This window comes from Carex rostrata, chromosome 12, assembly GCF_964058835.1.
Source record: "Carex rostrata chromosome 12, lpCarRost1.2, whole genome shotgun sequence".
Taxonomy (NCBI): Eukaryota; Viridiplantae; Streptophyta; class Magnoliopsida; order Poales; family Cyperaceae; genus Carex; species Carex rostrata.
In genome coordinates, this window is record NC_135929.1 from 11,425,744 (window position 1) to 11,447,240 (window position 21,497).

The following is a 21,497-nucleotide window of genomic DNA, read 5'->3' on the forward strand; positions in this document are numbered from 1 at the left end:
CCAAATCAAATTAATTATAAACTGAACGAAATTAACCACATTTTAAATTGTTTAAATCGATTTAATATGAAAAAAAAATTGAAACAAAAAATAAAAGTATTGACTTGTCAAAATACTAATATAATATTTGCTAATATTTCAGTTTATTTAATTTGTCAAAATCAAACTGTAAATTAAAATCTGAGGTCATGACCTGAATTAATTCAAATTCAAATTGAATAGAACCAAATAAACAAAAAAAAATCGTTTACTCGAATATTAATTCGGATGAAACCGAAAAAATAACCGACCGTTGAACACCTTTTCCTGGTTGAAATAGATTATCGGGCCCATTCTTGTTTAGTCGGGCTTTAGGTTAATCCGACCGGCTTGCAATTATCTAAACGCTAAAGCCCACAGGCCACAGAATCGGAGGCGGTAAGAAGCCCAATTCGGGTCCGCTGTCCGACGATCGCATCAAGATTCCCGTGCGCTTGATCTGCTTCTCAATTTGCATCGAACTTGGGATTGGTGATCAGTCAACACGAATCTTGATGTGGATCGAATGGGTATGGGACAGGCCCCAACCCCAAGGATTGGTGATCCGTCCCGCCTCTCCTTCGTGTTTCTTGCCTCTGTGCCGCCTCTTCGCCTCAAAACACACACTTTCTTCGCCTCAAGGTATAAAGTTTTGATTTGCCGATAAAATCCTTGTTGGGTATTTGAATTTCTAGTTTTTAGTGCATTGGTACCAGGCAAAATCCATCTTATCTTCTACATTTTCACAAGGTCAGGTCAGTGTCTTTTGATGGGTATACATAAAAAATTCCCCATAGTTTAATTAAATAGACTTCTGTATCTATTTTAATAGTTAATGAAATCTAAATTATTTTGCTTTTCCTCCCCTTCTCCTAAAACCCTTGAAGAAAACAAAACCCCTTTTGAAATCCGATTCGCTCTCCTTTCCTCGCTCTCAATCCAAAATCATGGAGTATGTTAATCCCCTCACTGGACTCCGCATCGACGGTCGCCGTCCCACCGAAGTACGCTTCTCTCTATTTCTCTCTCTCTCTCTCTCTCTCTCTAAGTTCACAGGTAAATGAACTAAGTTGACTGCTGTTTACTGAAGAGATTTTGTTTATTTGTATACAGATGAGGCATCTAAAGGGAGAAATTGGAGTAGTATCTAAGGCTGATGGGTATGTTATGTAACCAATCTAGACCCAGCAAATATAATTTCTATATTTGTATTGTTTATGATGTCTTTAATTGATAATGGCAGATCTGCTCTTTTTGAGATGGGAAACACACGAGTTATTGCAGCTGTCTATGGTCCCAGAGAGGTTTGAATTACATCTGTTTAATTTTAGGTTTCAAAATTTGTGCTACCATTTTGCTTCTGTTTTTATAAAATTTCAATAACTTGCGGTATTGTAAGGTATCAGTTTCTATGCTTAACTAAATGTTTAGGCTGGTAGTGTAAAAGTTTGGAGGGAGAAAAGGTGAAAAAATTGATAGTAATTTTACAAAGATTAACCTTACTAAGTGAAATATTCTTCCTTTCAGATACAAAATAAAGGCCAACAGATGAACAACAATGAAGCTCTGGTACTGATTCAAATGCTTTAAATCTTATACAATTTTATTTTACTTTTTACATTTTTTTTCCTCTCTATATTTTTATTTTGTGAAGTACATGCATGCAGGTGCGGTGTGAGTATAGCATGGCCAATTTTAGTACAGGTGATCGGACTAGAAGGCCTAAGGGCGATAGGTTTGTTCTTTCATATCATTTTATGTTTAAATTTTCATATTTTTTATCTTACCTTAAGAAAATCATGTCAAGTTCAATGCTATAATGTTGTACCTGTATGTCTTATTTCTCAGTTTGTTTTGCATGCTTGTAGCGGGAAGCTTTTGTTCTGTACCAGTGTAGATCAGTATTGCTGTACTAGGCAACTATTACAGCCGTACCGGTGGCAAAACTCAAATTGTTGTACTTAGCTCAAATCATTACCTGTATTTTGCAGAAGTTTAAAGTATACCATGTTTGTGCTACCAAAACACAAAAATAATTTATTGGTGAATCTAGAAGACATTGATATGGATCTAAAAGAAAATGTCAGAATCATCTCTTAATTTTTTTAATATAAACCACAATGCATTTGTTGAAAACAAGGAGAGAATGTAATGCCTTTTCACAACCTTTTTTTTTTGTTCCTGGGTATGCCATCTATTTTTGCCACACTTTATGGGATTTGTAATATAGTTCGGATTTTTTTTAGGGCTTGTATGTCAAATCAGCGGGTATCTCTAGTAGATTGGGTCAATTTTATATTATTTTATTTTTACTTTTGATTTTGATGTGGTCCATGCAGGAGATCTACTGAAATATCTCTAGTTATTCGCCAGACTATGGAGGCATGCATATTAACGAAATTAATGCCACGTTCGCAAGTCAGTATTTTTATTATGGCAAGTTAGAATTTTTTTTGTTTTAGTAGCAGAAGTTTTTTATTACAAAAATTTTCTAAAACAATGTGTTGCGTTTCTTTTGCAGATTGACATATTTGTCCAAGTACTTCAAGCTGATGGTGGTAATGTGCCACTGTGGTCTTTTTGTTAGATAATATATTGTGTTTGATGAATTCTTTCCTTGTTTGTATACACCTTTACCATAAAGAATCTTGCTTATTACTTGTCTTGAGGAGTGATCATACCTGCTTTATAATATGTGTCAAAATTAATCTTGTGAGTTGTGATGCATATATTTCTTTGGTATGCCTCAAAGTAGTCAAGTTTTTTGTCACTGATGCAAACATAGCTTCCTGTGGCAAGTATGTCAAAGATCAAGTGTTGGTAGCTAATATGTATATACTGATCAGTTAAAGCCAATAACAACTGGTATACACCTGTAGTGTGCAGATACTAGATAATCCAACTGTTTGTACCAGTGCTGTCATTCTTGATTTCTATTCTCTGTGACAACATAAATAGCTGCTTGGTATTTTTTAAACAGGAACGAGATCAGCTTGTATTAATGCTGCTACACTGGCACTTGCTGATGCCGGTGTACCGATGCGTGACATCGTCACCTCTTGTAGTGCAGGGTATCTTTGTACTACACCTTTACTTGGTACAACATTCTAATCACTCTTTTGGCTTTTGCTTATTTGTTCATTGTTTTGTGTTACCCTTTTCTTTTCTTTTTTTCAGTACTGCATTTCAATACTGTTTGATTACTACCAGTACCAGAATGTGCTCCTTTTGTTTTGTTGCTACTAATTCAGCCCAATTATATTAGAAACGCCCTGAACTGTACCATGCCAGACCCTTACTGGTATGTGCACAATTTCTGCATGGATTTTCATATCCCTGATAACTTACTGTAAAAGATTATGTGGACTTGCTTACCTTGTGAAAGACAGATTTGAATTACGCTGAAGATAGTGCTGGTGGGCCCGATGTGACTGTAGGCATACTTGCAAAGATGGATAAAGTTACTCTACTGCAGGTATTCTCAAGTTTTCTTATATATACCAGTAGTCTTAACTCAGCCTATTACTGGTACCATTTCAAATTGCCATATTCTCTTAGTATTTTGTAGCCTTGAGAAAAAGCCCGATATTCATCATTTGCTTTTCTTGTAATTATAGTGATGAATTATTTCATTTTTTTTTTCTTTTAGATGGATGCAAAGTTACCATTGGACACATTTGAAAATGTGATGCAACTAGCAATTGAAGGGTGCAAGGCAGTTGCACAGTACATTCGAGAAGTAATTTCAAGTTTTCTTTTTTATGTTTGTTCTATTTTTCTGAAAAAAAAACAATATTTACTTTTTCAAGAAATATTGTTTTTCCTCAAAACCCCTGTTATTCTTGCTTGCCTTGTTTTTTATAATGTGAATATTTGATGATGTTTTATATCTGGCAGATTCTGCTAGAAAACACAAAGCAGCTCGAATCTCGCCGCGGTTCTTAGATGAGGTGCAATTCACTAAAACAGCATTCAAGTTAAAATTAATAACGTTCTAGATTAGTTTGCAAAAGTAGTATTTTGCTTGGTAATAATGAATTTCTCAACATGATTAAACTTGAATTTAGGAAGGATACTTATTCCTTACTTGCAATAGGTTTCAACATGCTTTTCCCAAATACAAACCCTAGCTATCTACTGAGACTAATTTAATTCTACAGGCGTTATTTTGAATCTACTACTTTTCAGCTTTTGTTTGAAAACTAGCACTTTTTTAATTGATAATGAATATTGATAATTTTGAGATGAGGAAAAAAAGTTTCTTAAAAATGGTGCTTTTCAGGTTTCGGAGCGAGGCAATTGTACATGCTTCCCAATCCATGAATCTTCTTCGGGCAATTTTGTTTTTTTGTTTTTATTGAATTTTATTGAAGCATGGTGGAACCTATAAATTGTTTAGCCTTAAATTTTATACTTTTTAGATTTTGATTTTACTATATTTTTAGATAGAGATGATTGTTTTTCTTTGATATGCTGTTGATTATTTCTGCATGCACTTATCTTTTGTTATTTTATATTATGTTATGATCAGAAAGATTGTTGCAACAAATATCCAACAATAAAATGTGGGTCGACATTTTCAATCAATCACCAAAAAAGAAATCACTAACAATTTTTGTTAGTACTAGCCCATCAACACACACTTCACTCACACACCCCCTCAAATTTGTACTCAAACCCAGCCCATGAAATTTCAACTCTAGTCTCTACGATGAACTACCCAGCCGAGTTTATTTCAAAACACTGGTAACTCTGAAAGCAATTTTAAAAGATTGACATGGCAGAATTACATGCATATCTTGTAATCAAACAAAAGTTGACAATAAACTTCAATAAGTATCTACTTCTGTTTCTTTCTTCCACCCCTAAATACCCATCTAGAGAAGCCGATGACACTACTAATCATTTCAAAAGTATCACGACCCTTTGAAATACCCTCCCGGAGTTCTCTCGCGGCTTTAGCTACTTGTGGTGTCGGTCTCTTTGTGTTCTCCATTGGACCATTTTGCCCCTGCACCATTACTATATGAAGTAGTGTTATAAGAACTATCTATAGTCTAAATTCTCTATTGAAAAATTAAAGTATATATGTACCTTGTGGGGTCATGCTGGTTAACTGGCGGAACTGATCTTCAGCAACACGAAGTGGTCGAGTTGAGCTTCTAACGCCTTCTGTAATCTCTTCACTAGATATGTAGAATAAGCAAAAGGATTTGATTGATAAAGACACCACTAATTAAGTATATACAATTTGTTCCGTGATGAAAATTGAAATAAGTCAAAGCCGAGTAACTACTATGCCAGAGGTGTCATACAGTATTTTACACAGTACACACCTTATGCTAGAGAATTCGATTTGTTACGTGAAATTTTTTTTTAAAAAATTAAGCATTTAATTTGAACAAGTCGCAGATGAAGCCTTCTGAGAAAATTATAACACTACCGGCTAGTTCAGAGAAATTTTCCACAAAAAATCTAACAAGCACTTTCCAAAACTAATTCTGCAGATCTAATTCCTGAGAAAATTATAACATTCCCTATTTACCAGAAAACCCCATGACATGTACATAAAGTACAAAATGTGTAATTCATGCAATTCTACCAAATTTGGGCCAAATGGTTTGATTTTGTTACTAGAAATATTAAGATATCCAACCACATCAAAAATATCCACCAAAAATTGAGAGGAGATTGGATAGCTCACCCGAGATCACTGAGTTCTCTGGTTAAGTCACTAATCTCCAGCCCTGACTGCCGGACCGATGCCATTGTATCAGGTAACCCTTCAACAGTCATCACCTCTAATAGCTTTTCAACAGACTCTAAAGCTTTCCTAAAAGCCTGTTTTGTGAAAAACAAATAAATATAAAAATAAAACACAGCAAAGTAGAACTTCCGATCAGGCCAATCCAATAGAGAAATAACAACTAGAGAAAATTTTAGTTGGAAAAGAATTAAAATTGACAGAAAATTACAAACCAAAAGGGTCGGAATTGCTGAAAAGAACAGCCACGATGATGAAATTGCAACCTGAAAAGGTCAAACCATAATTTAAACAGACAATCACACACTCCTGATTCCAGAAAGAATGAAACTTTTTGGCACGAACGAAATCATCAACAAAATGAAAAAAGAGAGAATGCGGTGGTGACATACCACGCATGCAGTAACGTTGAGAAGGAGAATGTCTGGGGCCGAGGTTCCACTGGGCGAATGGAACAGCCGGCAGAGATCCGACAGTGGAGGTGAACTCAGGAGCATCGATGGCGGTGGAGAGGTCGGAAGAGTGGGAGGAGGCGACGGCGAGAGAAGAGAAGGGTCGAGTGTACTGGTACTGGAGAGTCCGGTTACCAGCAGCGATTCTAGTCACCAGTCGGTGGATTCGGATATGCTTGAGAGGAATCAAAGAAGGAGAGGCCGAGGAGGAAGAGGAAATGGTGTGGTGAAATTTGTCACCAGTATGCTGAGAGGGAAGCGCCATGTTGCTAGGGCTGCTAATGATCAAAGGTTCGGCTAATCAGGCTCAATGAGAGAAGCAAAATGACTCGGCTCTATCTTGGCTCTAGCTCAGTTCGGCTCGACTTATATAAACACTTGGCTAGACTCGGTCCGGCTCGCGAGCTAGCTCATATTTTAAATTGATGTTTGTATACTGAAAAAACATCTCGTTAGAGAGGCAACAATTGTGAAGAACAATAAGTAGCTTTTGTCAGACCCAAGCAAATACTAATAAAGGGAATCCTGAACTCCTAGCAACTGGCAGATTTATGTAAAATTTAACAGCACCGACCTCTTTTTTGTTTTAAGTAGGTTTGTACACTGAACTGGAATTTTCATTTGTTATGGAGGATCCAAGCAAACAAATTTGGATAAGCATACTACAATTACCTTATATCCAATAAATTTGATATAATTTATTTAAGTTCAATTAAAAGATTGTTTTTACCAATCAGTATAATTCCTATCTGTAAAATTATTCTTAAATATAAAGATAAGGTGTAATACATTATACAGTACAATAGAAGTTACAATGCATTTATTCTTAAAAAAAAATACAAATTGCTATATACATAAATGATGCATAAAGATAGCAAAATTTAATGAGGTACGTTACTACTTTGGTTTCCAGGTGCAAAGACCATAAAGTATTCTTCCTTTCCATCCCTGAAGAAGCCAGTTATTTTCTTCTTCTGCAAAGAACCTCTTTTCATCATAAAATTTTCCAAGGGTTTCCTTACATGACTTCACAATGATTGGATCCAGTGGTAGTTGTTCAAACCCGGCTCGCACTATCCTCTGGTTCCACATTTTATAGGTCTCGGGTCTCTCTATCCGAGTTGTCCCCTCACATGCTATTAGATTTATAGCGTCACGAGCAAACATATCTCTCTCTATGATTTGCCTTACCTTATCATCCCGTGGGATTAATGTGTCCAGTAAATCAAACATTATTTCGTACATTGACATGACCTGTTTGAAGCGTGTGACGAAGAAGGGACCAAAGGTCCAATTAAAGTTTCCAAAAATGAAAATATGTGGTCGAACATGTCGTATGAGTTTAAGAACTTTATCCCTCGGGCAATCTAAGTCAGTTGTGTCATCTCCAAGCTGCCTAAAGCGGTACATGCTGTTAACTATCAGCACTTCATCTGTTTTAATTTTGAAATCATTGACACCAATGGTCTCCCATTGAGACGCTATACCATGGTACTCAAAAGGAACATTGAACATTCTAGCATACTCCTTCAACCTCCGCCCGGTCTCTTCTACCATTTCGGCAGGACGAAATCCTGGCTGAGGAAATTCTATACCGGTAATCCGAAGTTCTATGGCCCTACCCTTTTGGTTAGATAAAATTTGGATTAGAGATGGCCACTGAAAACCAACATTGATACCAAAATCAATTATATGCAGCTTTGAAGCTTTGTCTACTGCTTTGAGGATAGTTTGATTAGCAAAATAGTTAGACATTCCTGAAAACGGAGCTGCTATCATAAACAGGCGATGAACCTTTAAAAAATCGGTGGTGGAAATTCGTTTTGCAACAAATTTATTGTAGGATTCACTCCCAGTAACTGTCAATCGGGCCTCAAGCGCATCAGCAAGCACATGAGCAAGCCTTTGATTCCCATCTCCATCAAGAGAAGATTGATTTCTTATCTCTTTTATGAGTCCTTGTGCAGTTTGTCGATCATTATCAGCTATTGAATGAGAACAATGGATTAGAAGATCTTTAACATCAGAAACCTTATCTTGGATTTTATTTTCACTGCATGGGTTTGTTTGCATGATTTCCCTTAGACCAACAACTTTTGTGTAAAAATCATGGTAAAGGAGCACTTCATCAAAAGTTGCATCTTTGGTTGGTTCCTCTACATTAGGTGTTGAGATTTTGCAGTTGCGCCCCTCTATGAGGTTCAAATCTTGGTCATTGAATTTCATTTTACCCCTCGGCCTGTTTATCTTTGAAAATTGATTTTCATTCCCTTCATTGTCTATACTGACCTTAACCCAATCAACACTTCCCTTGTTATCAGCACTTGGAAGAACATTTGTTCCTTTTCTCGCTACTTGGTTGGAGCCCGAAACAGATACTTTTGTGCAAGAACCAATTTGATATTGCAAAGGGGAAAAGCTAAAAGTAGGGTCTTTTTCTGGCAACTTATTGAAGAGAAATGGATATTCCTGGCCAAGAATATTATAAAAATCTTTTTCCATGGCCCATAGAGCAGGGTCAATAATATCCTTTTCATGAATTTCTTCTTCCAATAGTATTTTGCTCAAGTAGTTCAAGGTTGCATCAATCATAAATTTGTTGTCTGTGTTGTTATCAGAGACGCTGTGCAATGCATCTTTGTTTTCTAAAACTACATCATTCGAAATATTCTCCATTGGTTTAATAAGAGGATACGACCTACATACAGAATTGAACAAAAAGATATTTTAGCCTCAGATATTGCTACTTTATATGCAAATCAGATGTCTGATTGAGGAACTTAACAGAACAAGTGGCAGACATAGAGGCACTGCAACCCCTCGCCCTAGCTATTTTTTTTTTTTTTTTACCTGACTCAATTACCCTTAACAGACTTGTTTTAACCACTTACTAATATCATGCCCGCAATACCTACGTGAATATCAACAGTTAGATGCAAAAATAATTAAACCACTTGGCTTAGACGATGTTTATTAAGAAATTACGCGCATTCATTTCTACCTGTAAGTAAAACCTAAGGGTTAACTACATGGAGTAAAAGCTGGTGGCACAATTCCATGAAGACTTGATAACAGCCAACTTCCCAGTAAAGAGTGAAATCAAATGCAATTTTTTCCCCTAACTATATTCAATTCAATGCCAGTAATATTTTCTCAGTTAAAGTTTACGAATTTGCTGGTACAAGCAAATTTCCTCTTGCAATTACAAATTGGGAAGCACATAAAAAAATATTAAATAATAGCAAGAGCAATATAAACCTGAATATACGCAAGAGTGGTGTAATTGGAATATGCGAAGCCGACTCGTGGTGGGCTGCACAACTTTGTTATTCTTCCTTTTGTTCAATATCTGACAGTAAAACAACAGTAGAATTATAAGATAATTAGTAAATATACTCATTGACAACTTGTATCTCAACAGTGCTATGTGTGAGAACATGTGGAAAATTTGAGAGACAGCATTGTAGAATATACTAGATGAAACATGCAATTAATTCTATAGTGGAATTTAGTTCAGATTTCAGCATGGTTTGGTGCGCTAAATTGGAGAAGGTAGCAAAAGTGTAACATGTGTATTACTGTATAGGTGCTTCACAGTTGCAACTCAAACTGTTGGTACGGATTATCAACAGCGAGTAAAATTTAAAAATTTGATAAAAAAAACCTCTCCCATAATGTTAGTGTTGTGGAGCAATTTTATTTTTCTTGTAGGAATAGAAACAGTATGAAACATCACAATGCAAATTGAAGTCAATAAAATAAAATGCAAGTTGAATTTTATGCAGTTTTAATATCGGTATGGTACAAACACATGACACTTATTAGATTTGACGAGTGCTATGACGTCACAAAATGATTAAATCTCCAATTCACCACGTGACTGTAACTATTGCCTACCCTCACCTCCTAATTTAAGATTAATAAGGCTTACTTGAATTTGGCAAAAGCATAACATTTGGAATAGCAATAAGCTGGGTTGTTTTAATCATTTCATATACATGAATTCATTCTTAAGAGAATTTGAACTCCTTGTAAGTACTCATTCAGTAAGCAAGGAACTAAAAGTCCTTGATTATGTGCTTATATAACAGAATTAAACTACATATAGTAGTGATAAAACAACTGCTCTATAGAGCAAATCCCAGAAATTAAAAGGAGTGTTGTTAAGGTCATATTTGGCTGTATTTGGCTGGGACTAAAGTTTGATTAGGACCATCCGAAAACAGTGTTTTAGGTTAGTAACAGTAGTTCTGGGCATGTCTATAATATACTGGCTGATGGTACTGCACAGAGCTCATCCTATTTGAAGACATTTGTACTGATAAATATTGAACAGCAGAAGGAAGAACTTTGGTAAAATGAGACTGGTTACATTGATGGCCACATAGCCTATCAACTATTTGAAACTGGACCTGATTTCGATTCCATACTGGTACAACAGATGGTTTACTGATATGAGAATCAGAGAATGGTTGGTTGACAACAGACTCCGTTTAGAGGGTCCCAGTGAGATGCAAATAGTCACGCAAGTGTCTCTTGTAGGACAATAAGCCAAAGTGAAAGTGTACATATTGCTGGGAGGGATAGAATTGGGTGACAACAGACAGCGGAATTTGTTGGAATTAAATTTCAAATTAAGATGTAGCGTTTATCATTTTCATTGTCCTTGTACCAAACTGGACATAAATAGGACTTTATGTTCATACCGATCCAAAAGGTTTTAGAGATTAAATTGGATGTGAGGTGAGTGAGTGAGTCTACTAATTCAAACTAATAAAAACCTAGACAAGTTCTTAATTGGAGACCTTTTGGACAAAATCTCTGAAATGAGAGAAATAACGAAATGAACGCACCTGAACTTGGTTAGGATAGGAGGGCGGAAGGATCGATTGCAGCCCACAGCCTGGCAGAAGCACAAAGTGGAATGAAAGTTCAAAGTCGGTAATCCGACGAGAAGGAAGACCTCACAACGTTGCAACGTGGCACGCGCTAGATAGAAACAGCGGACAGATGGCGGCCAACTGCGGAATGGAGAGAGAAAGCGATTTGGGAATTTTTTGCTTTTTTGGAAGAGGCACACAGCTACTGAAGGGGAGAGGGGGGGTGTCCGATGGGCATCGGACCAAATCCCGTTCGATGGTCTGTTTAAACCGTCAGATCTGCTTTAGGATGCGCACCCGCAATTTCGCATCTGCTTTAAAATCCGTACACACGAATCCTAAAGCAGATCTGACGGTTTAAACAGCCCATCGAACGGATTACAAAGTTTTTTGTAACATATGAATTTTTTTTATGAAAATTGCATAGCGATTCATATTTATTTGATCTAATAATTATGTTGTATTATTTTTTTTCTTTTACAAAAATATGATGTATTGAAAATTTCTCTTATTCTAATGACAAAATTGTATGACAGTAATTGAGAGACAGTAAGAAGCAATGTTAAACTACTATAATTTCATTAATAAAATATTTATTCACAATAGATTAAATGACAGTAATTTTTAAATCTTCTATTTTAAACTACTATAATATTCTAATTTTACTAATATAAACTCTTAATCACCCTAAATATTTAATCCCATCTCACTTTGCGACCAGATACGTTTCTTCGACCGCTACCATATTTCAACAGAGAGCTTACTGAATTATTTTAAATTAGTCTAAAATACTCAATTATTCAAGAGTATAATTCTCTAGAATGTTCTAGAGTATAGTAGTATGTATAGGTGTATAAATATTCTAGATATATATAGAATATACTAAGTTATATACATTCTAGAATAAGCTAGCTTGCATAGGAAATGCATGCTTACGGTCATGCACTACCCGAAAATAATTGACACCTGCATAATCATCATATTTCAAAATTAAGGTTCAAGCATGCACTACATATGGAAACGCCTACATGCTTCAAGGTTACCCACCATACTTACCGTTTTGACCTACAACTTATCAAAGATGTTACTTTAAAAATTCACTAAATTCACACAAACTTCATTTACGACAATCTCATATTTAAACATTTCACTTCAATCATGCCAAACCCATTTCTATTCAAGATTATTTTAAATCGAACTCCTATTTTGATCCAATTGCTTCCTATTATATCATACCCCAGATTTAGAATATATATTCATGCATAATCTATTTGCAACCAAATAATAATTCTAAATTTAGCTACCATTTGTAAATTTCAGCACCATTCAAGAACTTAATTACGATTAATTAACAATCAAGCAAATAAGCAAACAACAACAACAAGCAATATAATTGACAAGAAAACAACAACAATAAAATTAGTTCGAGGGATCTGAGAATAACTCGAAATCCGCACCTGCTAATGATGGGCATGATGTGACTCAAGTCAGGTTCACTCTTCTCCAAGCATGTTATAAAGACCAAGCCTACACTAAAGCATTGTAGTAGTCTTCATTCTCTTTTAAGTTTGAGCTTGTCTTTAATTAAAATTGCATACTTAAGCCCCTTTATCTATATAAAATTATACGCATAAAAAAAAAGGAAAATCATGGAACACATGTGAACCGAAGTGGTCTTAGAATTGTCATGCTTACTAAAACATAAATATGTTTCTTCTTAATTATTCAGATTAATTTCGAAAGGCCTAATATATATATATGGATTACTTTAAGAAAATGTCCCAATACAATCAATGGATGAGAGACACTCTAATTTGGACTAATAAGAACAGAGAAGATGAAGTACCGGAATCAATCCAATATAATCGTTCGACAGCGGCCACGAGAACAAAAACAATCAATCTAACAAGCCAACGAGTTTCTTCTTCTCCATCTTCTCCTCTATCTTCCCCATTTTTCATTTTCGTGATCTTCTAAGTTTTGAGGGAAGGGGCGGTTGTGGCAAGTGTATTTTATTTTACTTTTTAGATTAAAATTTAAGGTCATCAATTATTTTCCTTTAATGAATTAGTTGAGAATAAGCAAAATGAGGTAAAGAAAGAGGGTAAGTGAGTTTGGTGAAAGGAGTGGATGACATGTGTCCCCATACTCATGATTGAATTATTAATTGATTTGATCAGTTTTCTTTTTTTAAACGTATAACCTGACTTGTAAAATATTACTTGAGTTTATAATATAGTTTAACAGGATGCTACAGATCACTTTGAGTTAGTTTTTTTTTTTTCAAATTTATTTACAAAATTTCAAACATACTTTGATATTTGAGGAGGGATCAAGTTAATTACACCGGTTTTTTTGACACATCTTGACACTGTTTTCGTTCCGTCGGATCTGCTTTGAAAGTCGCACTTGATATTTTCATAATTTCTAATTTTGTATAAATTCCTATTTTTTGTAGTATATTAATTACGAAGTTTTAAATACAAGGTTTATAAATACTTTAGCGAATTACTTATGACTATTATACGTATTTCACTTCTAGTTAGATAAATTTCGAATAGCTTAAATGCTAGTATGTTATATATTGAGATGGGCTATGATACATTGCAATGTATTGACCTGTTGGTGCATTGTAATTTTTGACCGTCGGATTTGCTTCAGATTTGTGCGGATTAATTTATTGATCAGCGACATTTTTTTGTTAAAATTCGCTTCCATTAACTGGAGAAATCCAGTTCCAACATCTTTCTCCTCCCCTGCACGACTCTCTGAGGAGGGAAAAAATAACTAAGCCGCCCTTGTCGCCGGCGGCCGGCCCCTCACTGCACCTACCTTTAACCGTACCGCTCTTTGTCTGTCCTCTCCCCGTGCCGCTCTCTCCTCCGACCTCTCCCCGCTCCACTCTCCGTCTGTCCTCTCCTCGTGCCGCTCAACTTCCCTTCCGAACCCTTTGCTTCCGATTTCCCTATCGCTGATCCCTTTCCACTCGCTCCTTTCTTTACTGGGTCTCTGGATTTTGCACTGGGTCACAAATTTGTCAGATTTTTATACTGGTACACTTTCGCTTCTCCTTGATTTTGATTTGAACTCAGGAGTGTAATTGGGGCATATATGGGTCTGTTGAAAGAATTTATGTTGAGAAATGTATGAAATCCTAGAAATTCAGGATCTGTTGGGCAATTCTATTGTGTATTTTTCTAATCAAATTTGTTAGTTAAATTAGAGAGACTTAAAATCTCAGTTTCTAAAAAGTATTTACATATATTTTTTACATACTGCAATGCATTTTATATTTGACAGATTAGCATATCTATTTGGTAATTTTGACATGTACTGACTAACATACCTATGAATTCTAATTTGTGTTACTCTTTTGAAATAGCTAAGAGAAGACATTAATTCTAGCACAAGTTCATCAGATTTGTAGAGTTATGAAGATATAGCCAGCCACAAGGAGGATGAGCATGGGCAGAAAATCACTGTAGTTGCAATTCAGATTTTAGTCTGATATTTTCTTGTGAATATAAGATGGATGTTTTGTGAATATTTTCTTGTGAATATAAGATGGATGTTTTGCGAATTTTTTTGAATATTTTCGCTGATCAGCGACTTTGATCCGCGCAAATCTTTTATCAGATCGTGTGGTACAGATTATAATGCACAGATTGACCAATACATTGCAATGTATAATAGCCCAACTCGTTATATATTTATATATATTTTTTTATAAAATTTGGAGTAAAATGTCACGAAATGATAAAATGACCTCCGATTTTCTACAGGAAAATTTTATATGATTGACTTAATATATATTTGATCTCATAGTTCGAAAGTTTGGTTTCGCTCTTGACTTTACTAACACAACAATTATTGTATACAGCTCACATAGTTTCTAATTACATCCTTCTAATTGTATTATGTTACATCATAATCACTGTTTGGTAACAATGGTCAATCTCCTAACTACCATCTTAACAGTGCTCAATAATCACTGTTGGCTTGTCCAGGCAGTTAGGAGATTAATCTCTGTTGGCCAAATCAAACATATCTTCTACGTTCAAACATGCATGATTCAGACAGTTTATGTATGCATGTTTCTTATGTTTATTGTGCTGACAGATCATATATTCATAATTCAATTCCAATGGTATAAATTTCTGAAATTGATCAAGGTAGAATTAATAAAACTTTGACGGACTTATATACATGCACATTAAAAGTACTAATTAAGATGTTCTCATTCAAAATCATAAAATATTTGAATATAATTACTTTTTGAAATTATATATGTATTATAGACTGATTATTATTGGTTTAAATTTTTAGGCTGAAATTGTTATTACTTACTACACATCCATCTCATGCATGGGGAGAACCTACCTTGTTCTTTCTAAAAATTAAAAAGAAAAGGAAACGGTCACTTTCTCAGCTGCCTTTTTGGGTAGACAAATCGAAAACAAATTACTACACCGGGTTCAAAAGCGACTTGAAAAGTATGCTTATTGCTTGGATTTTCCGAGGGCTCACTTGTTACATCATTGAGAAAAATAATAGACGATTTACAAGGTAGCCGACTTAATTAATTAATTACTTCTTCAAGACTCACATGTGATCGGTCACCAGTGACGTCAAATTATTGTTTCTCACACGGTCACACCTTAATTTTATTATTTTTAAAAATTATTTATTATGTAATGTAATCAGGAGAGTCTTATATATATATTTCTAATTGGTTTCAAATTATGCATAAATGAAACTACATCAGAATGAACGAAAATGGACTCAAGCTGGCTTGGAAGGTCTCCTTAATAAATAATTTTGTAGAAATAAAAATGTCTTCTAGCTAGTAAGACATAATTGGTTTGGAATAAATTTAATTCTCTAGAGAAAAAAATTAATCTGTATTATATCCGACAACTAATGTCTTAATTTAACATTAACTGAACTTTAGGACATTATTAAGTGATTTATTTAATGACATGGATCTGGCGAGTTAAATTCCCACAAGTCATAACTAATATCTGCAATATTATATTAGTATTTTGAATTCGAAATTCAAATGATGATTGGTGAGTATTTTATTGAATATTGAATAACATATTGTAGAGTTTGGCTAATATAACACCAGTGTCATTTTAACCTATATAACACCAATTCTAAAACCTATCAAATCGATTTCGAACGACTAATCCAAACCGTTCAAACCGATTTACATTACGAGTGATGCGTTTACATACAATTTTTTTTTATATTTTCGAGTTATTTTAATATCAAATCAAGCGGTAAAAATATTTTAAAATGAATGTATTAAAATTAACTTAAAAACTCACACTTTTGACCGCTTGACTTGATATCAAATAAACTCAAAAACTTATAAATTTTACATGTAAACGCACAACTAATGAAGTATATCGGTTTGAACGGTTTGGATTCACCATTTGAACTCGATTTGATAGATTTTGGAGTTGGTATTATATAGACTGAAATGACACTGATGTTATATTAGTCATACTCCATATTGTATCCCAATCATTGTGAATATGCACTAGTGGAAAAACAGGAATCAGGATCGGTTATATACACATATCAGTATCGGAATCCAACCGATACTGATGAAGGCGATACTGATACTATCTGGATCGGTTTTATATTTTTAAAGAACCGATCCAAATAGAAACTATTAGGATCGGTTTTTTAATAAAACCGATCTTAATAGTTGTTATCTAGATCGGTTTTTGACTATAAAACCGATCTTGATTGTATTTCAGATCATAATTCCAAAAAAAAAAAACTTTTAGGATCGGTTTTTATTTAAAAACCGATCTTGATAGTACGTATCTGGATCGGTTTTTATATAATAACCGATCTTGATAGTATTTTCGAATTTTTTTTTAATTAAAAATTACATATCAAGATCGGTTTTTATATAAAAACCGATCTTGATAGTACGTATCTGGATCAGTTTTTATATAAAAACCGATCTTGATATTTTTTTTCGAATTTTTTTTTAATTAAAAATTACATATGAAGATCGGTTTTTTTATAAAAACCGATCTTGATAGTACGTATCTGGATCGGTTTTTATATAATAACCGATCTTGATAGTATTTTTGATTTTTTTTTTAAATTACATATCTAGATCGGTTTTTGAATAAAAACCGATCCAGATACGTACTATCAAGATCGGTTTTTATATAAAACCGATCCTGATGTTTTATTGAAGCTAAAAAAAAAAATTTATTTATTTGACCAGCTTCCATATATATTTTGCTGGCCAGCATCCTAAATTATTTTTTTTTTGCACAGTAAGAAGGAATAATCAATTAAATATCATATACACATTCTAAATTAATTATCATACACATCTTAAACTATTACAAAAAATTCATGTACTTCATACAAAGTTTTGTGAAGCATTACATATTATAATAAGAAATTTAAATCCAAAAAAAAATTAATTAACAAACATACAAGTGACTAATTGGGCTATTTCTTCAATTAACACACATTTATGCAATATACACATTTATGCAATTAATGTAAAGCACAACAATAAAAAAATCAATAATTACCTCTTTTGCAATCATATCACTTGAGATTAAAAAAGACCCTAAAAACAAAAACAAATGTAACAATTAGATGGAAAAACATTTTCCAATAAAAAATACAAAAAAATGTGTTTTAAAAGTATAATAATGAGAAAATTAGATAAAGCTAATACCATGATAGTTGATCGGCCGGATGATTAAGTAACTTGAGAGAGATGTCCTCAAAACTGTAAAACAATATACAAACACCATTAATTAATTTTTGAAACAATAAAACAAATTAAAAACTGGCACAATTGAGTCGGAGGTGCGAGAGGCTCGGATTTGAGAGGAAGAGACGGAGAGAAAGAGAGAGAGAGACACGGAGGAGAGGGAGAGACAGAGACAGAGAGAGAGAGACAGAGTACTGAGGATTTGAGAGGGAGATACGGAGACAGAGACGCTAAATTGAAAATGAGAGGCGCGAAATGAAAATAAGAAGAACCCTAGCTAAGCTGGTTATATAGGAAGTTATCATTAGGATCGGTTATTTATAAAGAACCGATCCTAATAGTATCAGGATCGGTTTTATAAGAAAAAAACCGATCCTGATACTAATTTTTTTGTATAAAAATAGTATCAGGATCGGTTTTTTAGCAATAAAACCGATCCTAATACAATTTTTTTTTTTCAAAATTGGTTCTGTAAAAAAAAAAAAAAAAAAAAAAAAAAATCAGGGTCGGTTTTTTATAAAAACCCGATCCTAATAGTATCAGGATTAGTTTTTTATAAAAAACCGACCCTGATTTTTTTTTTTTTATTTTTTTTTTTACAGAATCAATTTTGAAAAAAAAAATTGTATCTGGATCGGTTTTTAGCAATAAAACCGATCCAGATAGTTTTTTTCTTTTATTTGGAAACTCTTTTCATATGGTTATGTTTAAATAAATATAAAAAATTACATATTAGAAATATAAGTTAATTATTTAATAGAAATTTTATTTAATTTTCAAATTCTACTTAAATAATATTAAACAATCATGCATGATGCATCAATGACTTGTGCCATATAATAATATACATAGGACTTGAACCCTTGTTGTGTGGGGTTGTGAAGGAACGAATACGAACATTAGCATTTGGTCGATCGGAACCGTTAAAATGAAAGAATGTCATATTAATTTCACCATTATAAAATTTGATACAATTCGGGATTCATTTACTAGTTCATCAAAGCAAAACAATATAGCAACATCGCACGGCCGTAAATAGTTTACGTTGGATCTTAATATTATTTAATTAGAATTTGAAAATTAAATAAAATTTCTATTAAATAATTAACTTATATTTCTAATATGTAATTTTTTATATTTATTTAAACATAACCATATGAAAAGATTTTCCAAATAAAAGAAAAAAACTATCTGGATCGGTTTTATTGCTAAAAACCGATCCAGTTACTATCAGGATCGGTTTTTAGCAATAAAACCGATCCTGATACAAATTTTTTTTTTCAAAATTGGTTCTGTAAAAAAAAAAAAAAAAAAAAAAAAAAATCAGGGTCGGTTTTTTATAAAAAACCGACCCTGATTTTTTTTTTTTTTTTTTTTTTTACAGAATCAATTTTGAAAAAAAAAAATTGTATCAGGATCGGTTTTATTGCTAAAAACCGATCCTGATAGTATCTGGATCGGTTTTTAGCAATAAAACCGATCCTGATAGTATCTGGATCGGTTTTTAGCAATAAAACCGATCCTGATAGTTTTTTTCTTTTATTTGGAAACTCTTTTCATATGGTTATGTTTAAATAAATATAAAAAATTACATATTAGAAATATAAGTTAATTATTTAATAGAAATTTTATTTAATTTTGAAATTCTACTTAAATAATATTAAACAGGAGATAGGTACTATTTGACATTGACATTTCATTAATGTAATTTTGATGAAAATTAATGTAATTTATATTATTAAAATTTATGTGATAATATAATTAATTATTTGACATTGATATTTCATTTTGAAGTCATTTTGACTATTGAATTTTTTTATACAATCATGCATGATGCATCAATGACTTGTGCCATATAATAATATACATAGGACTTGAACCCTTGTTGTGTGGGGTTGTGAAGGAACGAATACGAACATTAGCATTTGGTCGATCGGAACCGTTAAAATGAAAGAATGTCATATTAATTTCACCATTATAAAATTTGATACAATTCGGGATTCATTTACTAGTTCATCAAAGCAAAACAATATAGCAACATCGCACGGCCGTAAATAGTTTACGTTGGATCTTAATATTATTTAATTAGAATTTGAAAATTAAATAAAATTTCTATTAAATAATTAACTTATATTTCTAATATGTAATTTTTTATATTTATTTAAACATAACCATATGAAAAGATTTTCCAAATAAAAGAAAAAAACTATCTGGATCGGTTTTATTGCTAAAAACCGATCCAGTTACTATCAGGATCGGTTTTTAGCAATAAAACCGATCCTGATACAAATTTTTTTTTTCAAAATTGGTTCTGTAAAAAAAAAAAAAAAAAAAAAAAAAAAAAAAAAAAATCAGGGTCGGTTTTTTATAAAAAACCGACCCTGATTTTTTTTTTTTTTTTTTTTTTACAGAATCAATTTTGAAAAAAAAAAATTGTATCAGGATCGGTTTTATTGCTAAAAACCGATCCTGATAGTATCTGGATCGGTTTTTAGCAATAAAACCGATCCTGATAGTATCTGGATCGGTTTTTAGCAATAAAACCGATCCTGATAGTATCTGGATCGGTTTTTAGCAATAAAACCGATCCTGATAGTTTTTTTCTTTTATTTGGAAACTCTTTTCATATGGTTATGTTTAAATAAATATAAAAAATTACATATTAGAAATATAAGTTAATTATTTAATAGAAATTTTATTTAATTTTGAAATTCTACTTAAATAATATTAAACAGGAGATAGGTACTATTTGACATTGACATTTCATTAATGTAATTTTGATGAAAATTAATGTAATTTATATTATTAAAATTTATGTGATAATATAATTAATTATTTGACATTGATATTTCATTTTGAAGTCATTTTGACTATTGAATTTTTTTATACAATCATGCATGATGCATCAATGACTTGTGCCATATAATAATATACATAGGACTTGAACCCTTGTTGTGTGGGGTTGTGAAGGAACGAATACGAACATTAGCATTTGGTCGATCGGAACCGTTAAAATGAAAGAATGTCATATTAATTTCACCATTATAAAATTTGATACAATTCGGGATTCATTTACTAGTTCATCAAAGCAAAACAATATAGCAACATCGCACGGCCGTAAATAGTTTACGTTGGATCTTAATATTATTTAATTAGAATTTGAAAATTAAATAAAATTTCTATTAAATAATTAACTTATATTTCTAATATGTAATTTTTTATATTTATTTAAACATAACCATATGAAAAGATTTTCCAAATAAAAGAAAAAAACTATCTGGATCGGTTTTATTGCTAAAAACCGATCCAGTTACTATCAGGATCGGTTTTTAGCAATAAAACCGATCCTGATACAAATTTTTTTTTTCAAAATTGGTTCTGTAAAAAAAAAAAAAAAAAAAAAAAAAAAAAAAAAAAAATCAGGGTCGGTTTTTTATAAAAAACCGACCCTGATTTTTTTTTTTTTTTTTTTACAGAATCAATTGTGAAAAAAAAAAATTGTATCAGGATCGGTTTTATTGCTAAAAACCGATCCTGATAGTATCTGGATCGATTTTTAGCAATAAAACCGATCCAGATAGTTTTTTTCTTTTATTTGGAAACTCTTTTCATATGGTTATGTT

General features: G+C 32.8%; 2 protein-coding genes and 1 pseudogene across 4 annotated transcripts; 1 reads left to right on the forward strand and 2 right to left on the reverse strand.

Moving 5' to 3' along the window:
- Positions 1-588: 588 nt before the first annotated feature.
- RRP41 (3'-5'-exoribonuclease family protein) lies at positions 589-4,515 on the forward strand. Its single transcript, XM_078312882.1, has 13 exons — positions 589-660; positions 906-1,022; positions 1,132-1,178; positions 1,262-1,322; positions 1,546-1,587; positions 1,686-1,753; positions 2,358-2,436; positions 2,540-2,576; positions 2,999-3,115; positions 3,408-3,493; positions 3,668-3,757; positions 3,916-3,968; positions 4,301-4,515. Exons 2-12 carry the CDS (start codon positions 966-968, stop codon positions 3,961-3,963), a joined length of 732 nt encoding a protein of 243 aa, XP_078169008.1. The 5' UTR covers positions 589-660; positions 906-965; the 3' UTR covers positions 3,964-3,968; positions 4,301-4,515.
- Positions 4,516-4,714: 199 nt separating this feature from the next.
- On the reverse strand, positions 4,715-6,515 carry LOC144563410 (uncharacterized). Of its 2 annotated transcripts, none has more exons than XM_078312883.1 (5): positions 6,175-6,509; positions 5,998-6,048; positions 5,723-5,859; positions 5,113-5,204; positions 4,715-5,040 (listed from the first exon to the last, which is right to left on the reverse strand). In XM_078312883.1, the coding sequence occupies exons 1-5, from the start codon at positions 6,277-6,279 to the stop codon at positions 4,859-4,861; spliced, it is 567 nt and encodes a 188-aa protein (XP_078169009.1). In that variant the 5' UTR covers positions 6,280-6,509; the 3' UTR covers positions 4,715-4,858. The 2 variants fall into 2 exon arrangements, with proteins under 2 accessions (XP_078169009.1, XP_078169010.1); XM_078312884.1 differs by having other exon boundaries at positions 4,842-5,029; positions 6,175-6,515.
- Positions 6,516-6,965: 450 nt separating this feature from the next.
- Positions 6,966-11,296, reverse strand: LOC144563672 (scarecrow-like protein 33 pseudogene; annotated as a pseudogene). The gene is made up of 3 exons (XR_013514391.1): positions 11,088-11,296; positions 9,493-9,583; positions 6,966-8,932 (listed from the first exon to the last, which is right to left on the reverse strand). The product of XR_013514391.1 is annotated as a scarecrow-like protein 33 pseudogene (transcript).
- Positions 11,297-21,497: the final 10,201 nt, after the last annotated feature.